This window comes from Nothoprocta perdicaria, unplaced genomic scaffold (assembly GCF_003342845.1).
Source record: "Nothoprocta perdicaria isolate Ctin4 unplaced genomic scaffold, notPer1 scaffold_42, whole genome shotgun sequence".
NCBI lineage: Eukaryota > Metazoa > Chordata > Aves > Tinamiformes > Tinamidae > Nothoprocta > Nothoprocta perdicaria.
The window spans coordinates 1,325,610-1,338,618 of NW_020455666.1; the positions used below are offsets into that span (position 1 = coordinate 1,325,610).

A 13,009-nucleotide genomic window follows, 5' to 3' on the forward strand; every position below is an offset into this window, starting at 1 on the left:
TTTTGACAGTGCATGATCTTTTAACACTTTCCAGGTAGCTAGAAAATGTTAAGAAGACAAACCACTCTGGTACATTATTGATTCAAGAAGATAAATTTATAATGAAATCACTCTGTACATGTAACTATTTTATTTGGCATTTTTGTATTTAAATGGCTGTATTTATTTTCATGTCATGACAATTTATATATAACGTGCCATAATTGTACAGATAGCATGTTTTATGAGTATGGTTTCTAAATGGAGAATAACTTAATGTTTATATTCAATAAAATTATAGACTGTGTAACACAATATCTTAATTAAAACTACTTTTGAAATTGCTACCTGTTGTTAAGTACTGCTGCTGTTCACTCTTTCAAGCCAACCACCTTGATAAGATTTTCAATAGCTGCCTCAATCCCAAACAAAAGGAGCATGCTTCGGAAGCAGGTAGGTGCATTTTCAATAGTTGCTCTTGTCTGCTCCAGGACTACAAGAAAAAATGTAAAAATGAACATTATTTTCAAAGAGTTACACCATTAGTGACAGCATCTGTCTGCCTCCCATTTTTAGATAAAACAGGTCACCTGGTGCCTAAAACAAAAATACATGTTTTTATTCTTGTAATCCCATATAAGTTAAATATACATTAAATACACTAAGTTTGGTTTTGTTTACCTGATGTTCTGTACACAAAATACTTTCATTTACTTTCATCAAAGAGATGCTGGGCAAAAAAGGAGAAGGGACAGTTGATTGCTTGCAAGCTGAGAATTGGGCTCTGAAGTGACATTACCTTGCTCTGGTACTTTGGGTAGAAGGTCCAGAACAGGCGTCGTTCTCCCATCTTCATCTATATCTATCTTCCAAACAATCATTAATTCCAACCTGCATTATATGCAGAGAAATGTTAGTTAACAGGTTACTTTAGCTGTTCCTTGGAAGGGAGATTTTCCTAAGCAAAAGCCCGTAGGCACAGTARTAAGTCGTAACAAGGACAAAGTTCCTTTTCCTCAAGGTACAATAATGAATTTAGATGGAAGTAAAAACTTCCCTTACATCCCCTCTGCTGGCCCTTCGCCCCTCCACTGGTACAAATGTTAGGGAGTTTGTGCGCAGCCTCGCGCGCTGGGAGTTGTGAATGGAGATCYGCATTCAGCTCTGCTTTCGCCCAAGCCCCTGAATAGATTTTAACTTGTTGTAGTCCCCAATCCTAGGGGAGATGGAAGGTGGCACAGAACTTGGCACTTGTTACTATAAAGAYGATGTGCAAAATAAAACTGCTTCTAGTAAAAGGATCAGCTCATTTTCTAATATTTCCTAGCAGCAATTACTTCAACCACTCAGTATTACAACATTTAGTTTTAAATGGAAAAATTTCCTAAACAGGAACAATATTATTCATTGATTTACCTATTCCATAAACTTTATCTTCATTAGCATTAAGAGCTGTGTCTCATATCCAGTTATTGCCATAGAAATTAATGCATATTTGAGAGACATAATAGGGAAAGGTCTYAGCACTTCATTGCAAGATTTTTTTCTGTGCTCATATACAATTCCTGACAATAACAATTACAGAGCTTTACTTCTTAAAGTTCTATTAACCAAAACTGCTGAATACAGGTAACAGGCACCAACAACATCTACCAACTGTGGCAGAAGAATAATGAATGCCAGGGAAATGATCACCTCCTCCATCGCTACTTATATTTTTATTTTTCTATTGTTTTATAAGGAAATCACCATGCTATTAGTAACATGGCCACTGTGATTTTCTTTCCCATAAAGTCAGAACCGTATGCTTTGCTTTAGCAATGCAGGATCATTGTACTTTGGACTGCAAGAGCGTGCAGCAGCTCTACAGAACAGGCTGCTTCAGCCCTCAAGAGGGGCAAAGAGCCTCAATTGGATCAAAGGGTGGAAGCTGCTGCTGGATCCCAGGTCCTCACCCAGGGTGYTTGGGGTGGCTCAGTGTCACAGTAAGTGTGTTGTTGGCTTCAACATCTGTTTTGCACAGAGCTCTGGCTGTGCAAGACAGCAGTGAAGTGGTAATTGCTCTTAAAATACAACTGAAACTAAAGCCCAATAGACCCTCTTTTTTTTTTTTTCTCCATCTAATTTTCTCTCTCTCTTTTTTTTTTTTTTTTAAAAAAGTAGGCTTACACAGTAACAGTTGGGTTGACTTTAACAAGGCCACAGGGAAAGAATCCTTCCAGGGTTCTTGTATGTGCTTATTAGGCATGACACTAACACACAGCATCTAATCTCTGTGCTTAGAGATGTTATAAAGCAATGACTTATTCTGTAGATGATTGGTTTAGTTGGAGACTATCATTATATGTTTCATTTTCCTTTAACTGTACAAACCATTTCATGATTCCTCAGTRCTGTAAGTAGGAATTTTGGCTTTGCCTCTTTTTTTTTTTCTTGAAAATAAAATTTAAGTGACCCTAGGTCACCTAAGCCTAGGTGACCCTGTGTGTGCRGGGGGGTTAGACTAGATGATCTCTAAAAGCCTCTTTCACCCTTAAGGATTCTATTATTCTATTAAAATACCAGGTACTTACAGACTTACCCAGAAGGTTTAGGGTTCCTTAGAACTATATAATCTCCTGACAGTCCTTCAGGGAGTTGTACAATGTCCGGATATTTGGCCTGTGAATAGAGTGAAAAAGATAAAATTAGGTCACAAAACTGGGCAGAGGCAAAGGTACTTCTGTGCATGGGGAGTGCGTTTTAATGCTGCCAACTAGCAAAACCCACTAAGTAACTCTAGGGAGGGCTGTATAAGACGAAATAGACSGAGCCTACTAAATTATGCCAAACAGTGTTGTGCCGCAGCCACTCGGTCTTTGGGAAGTAGGTACCACTTTCATAATAAAAATAACTGTGATTTATGCACCCATACTAGTGCTCATATTGACATGTCTATTGAGAAATATGATCACCAAGACCTGTACAATACTTGGAAAGCATAAAGGCAACAAGTTATCTGAATAGCCACTAGCTGAAAAGTATAGATGGGCCTTGGAAAACTATGAAACTTCTCAAACCATTGACTATAACTAAATTTTTGTCTATGGAAAATTACAGCATGTTGCAGTAATTGTGAACAGCCCCAATAGCTCTTTTCACAATGAACAGTCATTCCATTATGCTAGTTTTGTTACGGCATCACTGTAACCTTTATAAAAAGCATGAAAAGGAAAAGCAGAGGAGTACCCTGTGTGGACCAGCCTGTGGAAGTTCTGCAGCCTGTAAGATGAAAGGTTACTTGGAGACCAAATGGAGCTCCATGTGCATCAAAACGCGCAGAGCAAACACTTAATTACTACACCCCASAGGGAGACTTTCTTGCCAAAGAAAATACAATCCAGACACAGCMTATTAGCTTGAAAGAAAGGCTTTGCACTGTTACTAGGTTGTACSTAGTCTTATCTACTTGTTATTAAACCATGATCCAAAAACTGTAGTTTAYAAAGTGTGAAAAGACTGTCAGGCTAAATAATTATTCAGAGCAAGATCTACATCTTCAGAAAGAGGACTGGGAGAGCTCATCTTTGAAAAGCTCTGGAGAAAATGATGAGTTAGGCTGTACAGGCTTAGTCCTCCTCAGGCGCACTGAAATTGCTACCAGATGTGTCCTTGTTCTGCTTTAGGAATTTATGACAAACCGAAGTGGTTTCATGCAGAAAGCCAACTGACACAAAACATATGGAACTTGCTGGGAACCCCGTYGTGCAAGGTAGTCAAAGCAGGAATATGCAACTGAACTAAGGACAACGGCCCAGTGGTTTTTCAGCATATCTTCCTGTGGAATTAGCGACAACATCAAATACGTATTCTTACCTTTCATCCTCAATAACCCAAGTGTGCTYCCTCATTTGCCTGGTATCTTAGCACAGGTCTCAAAAATCTAGGAATCATTTCAGCTCTAGGTGGAAATCCTAGAAGTTTTAGGATGAGCWTTTATCTGCAGAACGTGCTTCTCAAGTTCCTTGTTTACAAGAAATTTCAAAAAAGGCATTACTAAACGCTGAGTCATATTGTATTTTGTTCCCCCATACTGAAAATATTACAAAATAGAGGCCTTTGTGAATCACAAGAGAAGAAAAATACTTAGGAAGACTCAGAGGAAMTAGGTAAGAGTTCCCATTTTCAGAATGTGTCTTAAAATGCACCCATAGCATAATTATAAGTGCATTCAGATTTGGCCATCTTAATGTCTTCACCACAACCTAGTGGATGGTACTTTATGTGGCATAAGACATCCAAGTATTTTTTTAAGGAAATCCCAAAAGGTTTAATCTTCTCTTGCCAAACAGCTTCCCTTCATGGGGATCAGAGAGCTTTGAGAAGCTTTGCATACAGGAAGCCGTTACTCTGTGCTGTGATAAACACTTTTCTGCTCCCCTCAATCTGGACTGTGGGAATTGGAGCCTGTGAGAAATTCAGAAGATTTGGGATAAAATCCAGCTTCTTACAGGAAAAATCCTATCTCAGCAAACACACAAAGCGGAAAAAACCCAAGACACACATTCCTGWGTCCGCTTCCCTCTGCGGCGCTTGCCTTGCTCTGCACGGCCGCCACGGGAGCTGCACGCACACAGCACTCCAGCAGAACAACAAAGACAGAACTGTTTACGACAACGTTGTAATGTTATAGCACTAAGTTGTAGCTTATTTTCCCACAGACAAGAGAATCAACAACAGAAAAAAAGAGTAATTTCTCCCAGCTGAGCAACAGGTCATGAGCTGTCTCACGAGCATCTCTTCCAGCACTTAGAACATGAAGAAACGTTCAGTACGGCTACTTGTGAGATGATGAGAGCACTATGGGACCAGAGGAGCCACATACAGGCTTAGGAGGTCTAAAAACAGTCTCGGGTCATTTCACAAGGCTGTTGAAGAACATCATGCAATTTTCTGCTCGCTAGAACTCTTCTCATGAAAACATTTACAATTATTCAGTGCAAGAGCTATGACTAAGAATGCAAGGCAAAAGCTATCAACTTTACTTGTATATCACTTGTATAGCCTAACATATAGCTCAATATTTTCACATAGGCCCTAAACATACAGGTTAGCAAGCCTAAAGGAAACTTTCCACGAGGAATGCACATTTAGCACCTCCAACAGGGATATGCTGGGGGCACTAAGGGGAATTATGCAATAATTTTATAATTATAAAATAATAAACCAGYATCTTATTCTTTCTGAAATATGAAAACAAATTTGCTAGTGAGTGTAGATCCTCAGAGAAATGAATAATCCCATCCTACCCACCCGTAGACGTAGACAGAAGTTCTGTACGCTGAGAACACGCAAGGACAAGACAAGGACCTGATTGCCCACAGATGTTACAAGTCCGCCACATGCTTAAGCTGATGCTGTTTTGCAGAAATTCTCGCTGTTTAAAGGCAATGTTGGCATATCTGAACACTAGCAGAGCCATCATATGTTATACTCAAAGCCCAAAAGGTTTCATTAGGAAAAGCTGTATGAGAGCATACAGTGAAAAGCTTCCAGGCTGACAGAATTATGACACGAGCAAAATACAAGATTCAGGAGGAGAAAATTTATACAGAAACTTTTTTTTTCTTAAACATACATATATTACATTAGATTTGGTCTCAATAACTCTTAAAAAGGATGTGCAGAAAGACTCATGATTATTTAAATATGACGAGCGCGGTCAGCAACTTTATCCTCTCTACTCTTTGGAATCTGCATAGCGGCCACCACACAAAAATTACACAACCAGGAGACACAGAAAGATGTGCWGTTTTTGACAGAGCCAAACAACCTGCCACGCTGTTAACCAGAATGAGTCATTATAAGTACTGCATTAACGATGGACAAAACACTCTCTGCTGCTTTAAATTGGGCCAAATAAGCCCAAATCATCCCATTAAAAAATACTCAGCRTCCATATACATTATGAAATAGTTAAACTGACTTCAACATCATCATAGACCTAGAAAGTTGGCAGCATGTTTTTATTTTGGATGAGCATAAACGCCGATTACAAGTAGGTGGCATATATAATAAATCATAGCTCTGAATTCTTGTATCTACTTACTAGTGCATGAAAAAATGTTGACAAAAGTGTTCTTTAATAAAATATGAATAATGGAATTAAAAGAGAGGAAAAAAAAGAAGAAAGCCAAAGACTGAAGTACAAAAAGCGCCTCATGAAACTTGAAGTTTCCACAAATGCAAGTGACCAAAATAACCAGGCTGAACAAGGTGAGAAGAATTAAAGTTGGGCAGTGCAGAGGTTGTTAGCACTAGCTAGTGATCTCTGCAGCAAGGGGCCCTTAGCATAAAAAGTGCATTCGAAATGTGCTGCAGCTGAAGTTAAATGTTACTCAAAAAAGCCTCGTGCCAAAGGCATTACAGATGTAGGCATTTGGATAGGACTTCATCAGAACTCTTGCTAGAAGAGAKGTGGCATCACTTCATAAAAAAAAACAGCCTGCATGGTGTGTGTGTGTGTGCACGTATATTTATATATACATATATTTTTTTTTAAAGATGGGCCTAAGATGAAGTGTCTAAGATAAAAAAAAAAATGGCTAACATGCTTTGCAAGGGCAAGAACTATAACATTCTCAAAGACTTGAAGAATGGCACATTTCTACAAGCTTCAAGCACAAGTGATCTCAATAGCCAGTACAAAGTTTCTCATTTGGTGCAATGAAAGGAACCTAAATCAAAGCGTTTTTTTTTTTTTTTTTCCCTTCAGCTCAATTACAGGATGCAAAAACACTGCATATACAAAATAAAATGTATTTATGAAACTTCACCACTCATAATTATGTCTCGGAATAAACACTGTTCCCATCTAAGTAAACATTTTGCTTAAGTAAAGCAGTCCTGCTGCTGCTCTGCCTTATGTAAAGTCCAAGCAAACGCAAGCTGTGCTCAGGGGCACCGAACRGCTCTACAAAGACACAGGCACCAGGAAAACAGCTCCTTGTAGGTGAAAGTCTCATTGTATCTTGCATGCCAATTAATGCCCTGCGTTTAAAGCAATCTGCAGGCCACTCGTGGAAGAAGAAATCTTTTCAAAGAAAAGTTGAACAAATTTTGCTACAAATTCAGGATACGCCTGGTCTCCTCCCACAACGTACAGCGGGTTGCTTTGAACAGGAGCCGCTCTGCATGCCCATAGCACCAGATCTGTATTTTCCAGCAGGCTGGAGAGTTACAGACCACTTTGCTAGCACTGAGGCTTACAACTCCCCCTGAAGGTTAAGCCAATACAGTTTGTGAGCACCTGGTGCTGACTGGGAGGCACTGTCAGTCCCTGCCAGCCCCAAACCCTTATTAGTACAGCAGCAATGAAGTCTTTTCTTTGTTCCCCCCTCCACACACACTTGATTACAGGTTCCTTTTGGGTGTACCTACTCTATTTAAATTGTTATTTACCGTCCCCTTTCACCTTTGCATAACATTCTTATTTCTTGCATCTGAATGTGTGTAAATAAAAAAGATAACAGCAAACTGCACTTTGAAGGAATCTTTCTTCACCCATTTGAAGCTTAGAAACAGAGAGCTACACTCCATTTCTTACATAGGATGATTCACTTTGTCAGTTTGTTCTAAAGTGAGAAGCATCTTCCCTTCCAAATATTTTACTGCTCAAAATTTTACTCACTTTTCTGTATGCATTTAGCCAGAATTCTGACTAATGCAAGTCAACTGAACTCTTCTCTGACTTGCCTGAATAAAGACTTTTTCTGTGTAGTGAAACAGGATAGCATGATATAATTTAAAAGTCTGTTCATTCTTCATCTACGCYCCTTCTAAGAAATCAAGATGGTAAAAAGACTTTTCTGTTAAAAATCACACATCACAAGTTAAGCATATACAAATTTCTTCCTCTAGTTTAGCACACTCTTTGTACTCTCTTGATTTGATCCAAATTGCATGTTTACATCATTGCTATAATAGCATTATCTAGCCCCTATGGCACATACGACTGAGCATCTTACACTGCATTTCCTTTCAGTGTCTCTTCGTCGTATGGCAACCATATGTTTATCTGCACCTTAATTACAGCAGACTAGAAAAAAATAAATATATACTAAAAATCTATTGTTAAAATATAAGGAGAAGTAGAACGAAATGAAAATGAAATCTCTAAAAAAAYAAAGCAGCACATAATGACTTAGTGAAGACAGATGTACAGAGGTGTTTTTCTTTTTTTTTTCTCCTGGTGGAAAAAAGGTCAATCTTTTCTCCATTATTTCTTTTTAAAGTTTGTCTAGACTGGAAATTTTACCAGTTTATGAAAAATTATACTCCTGATGATGTGCAAACATTTACAAACCAAAGCAACAGAACCAAGTCCTGGCAGTTTATTTTTGTTTCTATAGTAAAGGAGTGCAGTAGAAATGAGAACACACATCTCTAAAACAGCCGTTTGCACGTTCCCCCTCCCGCTGTACCTCCAGAGACCTGGCACGGCCTCAGCAGACATGTTCAGCCACCCMTGGGTTCCAAAATCTAAGTTCCACTAGTTTTGGCTTTTTTTTCTTTATATTTATAAATTAAAATTATCTTTATTTTCTAGACTTTTTTTTTTTGGATGCCTGGGATGTTTGGATGTTCTGGATGTGACCCTGTGCAATGTGCTCTGGGTGTCCCTGCTTGAGCAGGGGGGTTGGACTAGGTGATCTCTGGAGGTCCCTTCCAACTTCAACCATTCTGCAATTCTGTGAGTCCCCTAATTCCCTCCTCTGTGCTTAAGGGCAATATACTTAATATAAGGCACCATGTAGAAATAAGCAGACATGTTTAGAAGTAATACTAACCAGTCAAGGGTGATGTGGAGACAAGAAAGTTTATGACAGAGGAAAAAAACAATGTCGGATTACAGAACAGCAGGAACAACCACCATTTGGGAAGAAACAACAATTTTAAATAGGCAGACTGAAGTTAAAGCATTTTTAGGAGGGAAATTAAACTAAGTTTGTGTTTTCTTCTTTTATACCAGAAGCAAATTGCTTTATAGAGCTTTAAATATCTTTCTATAAAGTTCTGTAAGATTCTCTCTTGTTGATGGCTTYGAAAATGCTCAATGATTATACAAAGCAACTTGCATTTGGAGTACCAAGGAAGGGCTGATTTTAAGCGTGACCCAAYTTGCTTTTGTACAGTTTACATAATCAAGCTTGTCCAGATAGTCATAATTTTTAACCGAATATAAATAAAAGCATCTGAATTTAGTTAATGACTTGGCACTGAAGCAGTGTTATTTTTTCTTCCAAGTATCCTGATTTTGTTTTAAATCACAGGATACAACCTGTGTTTATTTCATTGCATTTAGTTCATCTCAATAAGCTTAATATTAGACCTTTATGCTTTCAAAAGTATGACCAAAGAAAATTTRCAATTGCAGTTATTTCATCTAGACTATAGATCCGGTAGAAGGTAAAATTGCAGAGTTAAGGACAAGACCTTCAGCTTCTTTAGCTCCTGGGAATCAATATAGCTCCATAACAAGCATTCCTCTGAGCTAGTGAAGATGCTTATATCTGCATACTTAGAACATCTAAAATAGAATCACTTTTCMTTTCTAATCCAAGGATATAAACTGTTTAAAAGATTGATCTTTTGTAACTTGGTGCAAACAGCAGAGAGGATATAGGCCCATGAGTAACCATCAAACAGACTTGTAATTTCACCTGCATGTTTTAAGACAGTAGGGGCTGTATTGTGATCTTCACTGGATACCCGCAACAAAGATGCAATTTGAGTTTGCACATTCTTGCATGACTTGCACACAAGAATAAAAATGTTTCTTTTTAGTTTTTGGTATCTGTGTTTGATTCATTTTATCAAACACATCCTAAACACACACACACACACACACACACACACACAAGAGTGTAATAGAAAATACCTTTAAGAAGATCCAAGTATCCACAAACAGAGATTTATTATATCCAAAAACATTTAACACATTTATAATCACTGCGTATATGAGGGCATAGGGGCAGTCAATCCACTGCTAAGTAGCAGGCTATTAAAAACTGTCAAACTGCTTTGAAAACATCATCTACTGAACACTTTAGTGAGAAAGGGAGAAGGAACCCCAACCCTGAGCAACAGAACAGAAGAAGAAATAAGGAACTATCTATAYAGGGAAGAATTCTAACAGTATTCATGCTGCAACTACCTTAGACTTAATCTTTTAAGACAAGTGTGGTGTCAAGTACAAAGGAATTTAGGGCAGTGCTGATAATTYCTAAGTGAATCCGTTAGGAAAAAACATGTGTAGTTGCCATGCAAAAGTGTATACTTCGGCTCCAGCTTTTTGGGTTTTTAAAACTGCCAARACTGCCGTCACCAAGACTGTGCCTCGATAGGCTTGTGTAAATATTTGTGTTATTGCTAGGTATTTCTACAGTATCAAATACCAGTAATACCAATCCTAGCTGCAAGTGTTAGTCATTCACTTCCCGTGCAACCCCTTGGCATTATTTGCTTGAATTTGAATGGTTGGCATCACAGAAACCTCCATCTGACTGTAGGCAACCATATGCTTAGCTCCTGGAAAAATCCAGTACCAGTAACTGAAAGAAAATTTAGCTAATATTGCAGCTGCCCTTCTTTTTCTCTCTTAGCCCTCCACCTCGCTCAGCTCTTTAAATTACCAGTTTAATTCTTTCCTGTTTTTAAGTCTGTAAGGAAATGAAGTAACCCTGACACAGACATGCATATAAACCTCCTGTGCATATACAACTTGTCTCAGCTAACGGGATTACCCAGCACATCTGCCCTGACTCACAGCCCACAGTTGCAGAGGAAAGTGAGGGTTATGGAGCAAGAGTCTCTGCCAGAATGCGATTTTGCACAAATGCATTAGAGGGATTAGGAGAGGCCTCCATGCTCTATACTCCCTCCCTGTGCTCACTGCAAATCCACTCCCCATCTCCTGCAGTTCCTGTTTCCTACACAGAGCAGGGGCAAAATGCCACCCCATGGCCCAAGGTGCTCAACACCGTGGTCTGACAGACCATGAACCACATTTCAGAGTTGCTTTAGTCCCTGATGAAGTCTATGTGCTTCACAGAAAGACTAAAGTCAAGTCTTAATGAACAGCCTATAGCAGTGGACTGCTTTAATTTCCAATTGGCATGGTGAGCAATTCGATACCCATTTGTTTTCAATAAAGTCAGCTTAGGAAGGCACAACTGAGGTCAAGATTACTTCTCTGTTTACTATATATAATATTAGCAGCCAAGGGAAAGTGTAGGGTTTTCAGGCTTTGACCTGAGGGCTCATACAAATAGTCGGTTCCTTGTGCAACTATTAAATTAAAAATGAATGTTCATCGATTCCATCGACAAATGTCATAGACTAACTGGGCATTCACATTCACAGTATGCAAAACATGACCGTTCACACAAAGAGCCTTATACAAAAAGCTTATAGTCTATAATGCTACTTCAAAAGGACAACAAAAAATTAGATATTTCTGGTATTCTAATTAAATAAGCAATTAAAGAATCTATGATTATTCAAAGTATATTAACCAGAAAAAGTACAAAGTCATACGAAGAGCACCAGTACTGGGAAAATCCAGTCTTTGACATAAGTCTACATAAGGAGTTGAAGAAAAAGAGGGAGAGAAGCAACAGTAATAAYGAGAAATGAAGAGCAGATAAGATTTTTAAAAAAGAGACGGGAAAAGAGGGAAAAACAGGCTGATATAACCAGACTGGTACAACCAAGCAAAAAAGTAAGTTCAGAAAGTTTGGAATACACGGACAGCTGAATAAGAAGTTAAAGAAAAAGGAAATTAAACCACCAAAYGAAATGACAATTTTGCATGCACAGAATTGATTTTTTTTTTTTTGAAATAACTTGCATATTGTATAATGCTTGTATAAAAAGGCCAGGATGAACCAGTTAAAGACAGGCTACATTTCTAAAACCAAGCAGACTTTGATACTAGAAACTGAAGGATATAGATCTATTACTTGATTCCTAGGTAGGAAAAAAATGATAAAAATGGCAAGCAATAAAACTTTACAACAAAAAATTCTAAATAACTTCAATATTCATTTTTTTTTCTTGTAGAAAGACCTCTGGATGACTCTTCCATAACACAGTGAGAAATAACATTTAAGGTCTCCAGCAAATTCATCATTCATTCTTTGGCTTTCTCTACTTTTTTCTCCCCTCTGTATCTTGGAATTAACTATTGTGTTGGCATTTATTTGCAGCTTTCCTTTCCAGAGCAAAAATAGTATGTTCTATCATATGGACAAAATAATGGGGCTTTAAAAAATATTTCGAATAGTTCTACAGTTCCTACTAACTCCAGAATCACAATGCTGATTTTTAAGATATTCTGTTGCCTTATGAATCCAGAATTACTTTGAAATTCCTAACTCTATTTCGCAGCAGCTTTTATGYTCACTTCTATGGGACAAACATGTTCATGACATTGAATTACTGAGAAGGTACGTGCTATAAACATAAGCTATATATATAATTCTGCAACTTTCTGAAACAAAATAGCAAAATCTCTGGCAAGATCAGCTGCTTCTACCTCACACCACACACAGTAGCAATACAAATAGAGGCTGGAGATAGAGGAGAGGTAGCAAATGAAGAACTAGATATCAAAGACATCCAAAATATAGTATAAAATTCATGCATCTATAATTATTTTAAAAATATTCTCTAACTACCTTATTCCCAATGATTAAGCATGAAGAACAATCCTTTSCAGTGAGTCATACACACCCTTTGCTACCTTTGGCTTTCGCTGCTATGGTTACTTCTGCTCTTTTTCTTAAAACTACTGGTAATAACTTAGCACATAACTTATTTATTATGTAGATACACTGCTTGTGAAAACAGCTGCTATTTACATCCATTCATGTGTCTTGGTTATTGAAGATTAAAGTCCATCCATGCTTGCAGTACGTACAGAGTACATAGTTCACAGAAGGTGCTACTCTTGTTTTATCGTGTATTCAAGTAATAGTAAATAGTAATA

The 13,009-nt window shown here is 37.9% G+C and overlaps 1 protein-coding gene across 1 annotated transcript in view; it reads right to left on the minus strand.

The window, feature by feature from the left end:
- Positions 1 to 127: 127 nt before the first annotated feature.
- CENPP (centromere protein P) overlaps positions 128 to 13,009 on the minus strand; it is a 101,545-nt gene continuing 88,663 nt past the window's right edge. Inside the window, exons 7-9 of the mRNA XM_026046017.1 lie at positions 2,561 to 2,640; positions 779 to 870; positions 128 to 472 (exon numbers count right to left, since the gene is read on the minus strand). Coding sequence (XP_025901802.1) covers positions 351 to 472; positions 779 to 870; positions 2,561 to 2,640 — 294 coding nt within the window. The 3' untranslated portion in view covers positions 128 to 350. The remainder of the gene's footprint in view (positions 473 to 778; positions 871 to 2,560; positions 2,641 to 13,009) is intronic.